Source organism: Dipteris shenzhenensis, chromosome 2, assembly GCF_047967505.1.
Source record: "Dipteris shenzhenensis isolate YYH24624 ecotype China chromosome 2, Dip_SZ_1.0, whole genome shotgun sequence".
In the NCBI taxonomy this organism is placed as follows: Eukaryota; Viridiplantae; Streptophyta; class Polypodiopsida; order Gleicheniales; family Dipteridaceae; genus Dipteris; species Dipteris shenzhenensis.
The window spans coordinates 47,572,491-47,576,380 of NC_141597.1; the positions used below are offsets into that span (position 1 = coordinate 47,572,491).

Genomic DNA, 3,890 nt, shown 5'->3' on the forward strand with positions numbered 1-3,890 from the left:
GAAAAATTTTAGACACATATAACACATAGTCGTGCCTTATGTGTGCTCACGTACTCCAAGTCATATACGGCATTGCCAAGAGGCACATACTCACATGCAAGCAAAGACCCATGTCCAACCCATGCACACACACATACATGGACATAAGAGACATACCTTATGAGGGTCGTTCGTGAGGGGCCAGCTCCAGCTGGGCTGCGGACTCGGGGATTCAATCAAGTCCGACTAGCTCATCTTCTCGTCGATTTTGCTGCCGGAACAATAATCAGACTTATTGACGGATCACCCTTTCTCTTCCACATCAAGCCTTTTTTGCTTGCAATTCTAGACAAGACACGCATCAATGAAATCTCTGGTGCTTGTTGCTGTTGTACATTGAGGAATACTGGGCGAATCCTCCCCTACCCAGAAGATTCCATCAGACGGACCTCCACTCTCCAATTGGAGACGCTAAAAAATCTCTAAGCTTTTTTGGGCTCAGCACCTCGACCTCAGCTAAGAATACAGCATACACCGGTCGATGATCGGAGAACTTGGACTCTGCTCGAACATATTCCAGCTGTTTCAATCCTTTCCCGTACCAAAGGATTCGATCACACCTGCACATATTGAATGACGTCTAATCTATGAAATGGGTCGAATGGACATAACCGTTAATGGGAGATATAAGATAGATGGTAGGTGCTTGAATTTTCTGCTCACCATGCTGGTCTTCGGCGTTTGTCCCCTAGTTTGAGTCTCTCTACCGCATAGCAGTCTGAACCGGCCCTGTACTTGTATGTCGGAGGGAAACATATTTTTCCCTCATGCCATCCTTTGAATACACGGCCTGCCCTCCGTTCAATGTGAAGCTGGCAGAAAGATATTCCCACAAATCAGCCAGACTAACACGCAACTCAACTTTTACTGGAAAGCAGAACTGCAACAGAACGCCATTCTGTGGGCTGTGCCTACACTTAAGGGTTACCTGGTCCTTTTCCAGAAGGGTCTCCCATTCCCCACGGGCAAGCAGCAACCTTAATGTAGACGTAGAAGGAATAGCGAGACGATAGTTCAAGTCTCCAAACCAAAGTATTCGGCTGTTCAATTGGAAATGGAACAAATGATCAGTCTCCTCCCAAAAAGTTCCGGAAGAACACGAAAAAGATCGGCGATATTGTGGTTTGGAGTCTAAAAAGGAGTTTAGGACTTCAACTTGTCACATGCAACAATGACCTTTTCTTATGCTCTGCTTCGTGTGAAAGGCCTACGGCAATTTAATTTCCGTGTTATGCAAACAAAATCTGCATCTAATTCCTAAGAATATAAGATTACATTTTGAATTGACCCCGGACTTACTCATGCTTGAGGATCGTGTCTGGCAAACTTGTCTCGGTCCGTTGGACAGATCTTTGAAAATGGGTCCGCTTCAGAATTACTGACACGTCATAATTTCTTCGAAGTTCATCACCTTGTTTTTCTCCTGAGGTCAAGTGGCTGCATATGAAACAGAAGGATGTCTGATGAAGGCACATGCTGATTGAAATGGAACCCTACATCAATAGCAGTTTTTCATGTTCAGAGGACATCTGGATGAAAGTCCGCATGCGCAGAGATGGAAAGAAATCACACTGCAATAGCTGTAGAGGATTCAACTTTGTGATAGTAGGCGAGTCACTACATAATGGAGTGCAGAGAGATTTCAGTGCAACTTCAATGTTCCAAAGAAAAGTCTCTTGAGGACTCACCTTGTTCCCGAGATAGCCCATCAGACCACACCCAACAGACGAAATCTTCAAGTGGCGGACGTATCTACGGAGATCAGCTCGAACCCAAACCGAAAGAAATATCCCGACCATCTTTTTGCTTGTAATCAGAGCATAGCGCGATCTCATCTTCAATCTCCTCCGTCGAATCAACGATTTGGTACTAAAAACAGGAGATAGCATCGGGCTTGGAGGGGAATCGGCTCCAGTGGAAGCGTCCTTGTCCTCTGACATGAGTGACCGGAATGAATGGACCGATTCGGTCCGACCGAATGATTCATCTAGTGGCACATCTTCTGCCATACCAAGATGAAACTCCAGACCAGTACCACGGCCACCCAGCAAAAATGGATCTTCTCTCCTCTTTGTATCTCTCATTCCAGCGGCAATATCATTGATTGTATTAGGAAAGATATGCGCCCCTTTGGCCGATAAAAGAGGGTCATCATAATCACGCATTAATTCGTGATGTTTTTTGTTCAATGCGTTTCGAATGAGATCTATCCAACTCACAACGGAGGATTTGTCTTCTGCACCAAGAACGTTGCCAGCGCTCAAGGGAACAATTTCCTGGAACCTGGTTTGAGAAATGATCATGAGAGGCTATTTGAAATGCTCGACTCAAATGATCTTTGATGCGATGAGATCATTTAGGTTCTCATTTGCAACAGACCAGGAAGAAGAATCATAAAGATGATAGATTTATGAGAATAATTTTAGAAATTACCCTATAACATAAATGTCCGCAGGTTCTGTCATGTTAAGCCAGTGCTCGATGTTCACCTTATCTTGAGGTGATTTCCCGCCCACGTTCCATGTGCCAGTAAAAACCCTGATCGCACCAACACAACAATCCAATGACATTGAGTAAGAATTTGAGAGCCAGATCTGGTATTTGCTGGGAGAAGATAGAATTTCAAAAATCAGTTGCCTCGGCTTTCACCTGAACTGTTGTTTGTCAGTAAGACCGGCCCTGAGAGCCTTGGCATCCTTTCCCGATGGCAAATTAGCGGATGAATGCCTTCGTTGCTGACCTGCAAATTAGCTCACGAGTCAGGGGTGCTTCTTAGAGAGTAAATCTGTAGTGTGAGGAGATCTGGGCTGAGCTAGAAGAGATGGCATACTTGAATAGCTCCAGCGCGGAAACTCAGGAAGCTGCGTCGAGCAGCTATAGCGTCTTCCGAAGTCAAGGTCTGGTATTAGCAGCGTGATAGAATGTCCCATCGAGGGATATAGATCCAGTCGAACATAGGTTGATAAGTGAGTCAAGGAATGGTGCAGATATGCTCATGATAACCTTATAAAGATCCAGGATAACAAAGTGGTAATCATACCTTCCTCGTCTGGTTCGCTTTCTGTGTCATATTCTTCCTCGAAATCGCATTCTTCGTTCTTGCGCTTGAGCTTTAGTAGCTTCTTTAGCGACAGGTTTGGCCAGGGGAACTGCAGGTTTATGAGACCCCGAAATCGTTACTGGAAAATGCAGACGCTAAACAAGAACAAAGCAACCGAGGTGGACGGGCTTACAGTGATATTGCGCACCTTGCTATGTTTACTGCTGAGAACCCGCATCGTTAAAAAAGCATGGGGTCGAGGCTTAGCGAGCTGGAAGGCAAGGAGAGCAAAGAAAAGGGTGAAGGTGAGAGATCTACTGCGAGTAGGGGAGGGTGGTGATAGATGAAATAGATAGGGAGGTGAGATGGGGGAGCAATGGGTAAGGGAAGGTAAGGGAAGAGCTGGAAATTAAATGCAGCTGCTCAAATCGGGAGCGAAGGAGGAGGGAGAGAGAGGACTAGAGATGAGGAAATCAGGAAGAAGGCAAGCAGGAGCGGAGGAAATAGGGGAGAAGGCCTTCGAGGAGGAGAAAGTGGTGCGAGCAGTGGAGGGAGGATTCGAGGAGGAATAACAAGGTCTTCTGACGGTGAATCATCGAGATTCTGAGTGAAGGTCGATCTGAATGAGCTCATAGATCATCGTATGGATTGTTGCGTTTGACTTATAGATTTAAATCGACGGTGTGTGTCTTTTGTAGTCCCATATAATGTATTATCGCACTGTACCCAGCACAGCAGACCTGACTCAGCTGAGAATTTGAGAAACCCCGTAGATTCTCAGCTTATAATTGCACCTTCATAATCTTTCATA

At 45.5% G+C, this 3,890-nt stretch overlaps 1 protein-coding gene across 1 annotated transcript; it reads right to left on the reverse strand.

Moving 5' to 3' along the window:
• Positions 1 to 201: 201 nt before the first annotated feature.
• On the reverse strand, positions 202 to 3,511 carry LOC147904876 (type I inositol polyphosphate 5-phosphatase 8-like). Its single transcript, XM_087396020.1, has 10 exons — positions 3,288 to 3,511; positions 3,080 to 3,188; positions 2,870 to 2,938; positions 2,689 to 2,779; positions 2,473 to 2,577; positions 1,728 to 2,322; positions 1,339 to 1,532; positions 968 to 1,079; positions 703 to 851; positions 202 to 599 (listed from the first exon to the last, which is right to left on the reverse strand). Exons 1-10 carry the CDS (start codon positions 3,315 to 3,317, stop codon positions 419 to 421), a joined length of 1,635 nt encoding a protein of 544 aa, XP_087252146.1. The 5' UTR covers positions 3,318 to 3,511; the 3' UTR covers positions 202 to 418.
• Positions 3,512 to 3,890: the final 379 nt, after the last annotated feature.

What these genes read in the sequence shown, in the direction of transcription:
- LOC147904876 (XM_087396020.1), bottom strand. Translation starts at nt 3,317, where the DNA reads ATGCGGGTTCTCAGCAGTAAACATAGCAAG. An exon ending in AAGCGAACCAGACGAGGAAG is followed by an intron (nt 2,939 to 3,079) that starts GTATGATTACCA and finishes TGCTAATACCAG; the next exon opens with ACCTTGACTTCGGAAGACGC. An exon ending in AAACGCCGAAGACCAGCATG is followed by an intron (nt 600 to 702) that starts GTGAGCAGAAAA and finishes CAATATGTGCAG; the next exon opens with GTGTGATCGAATCCTTTGGT.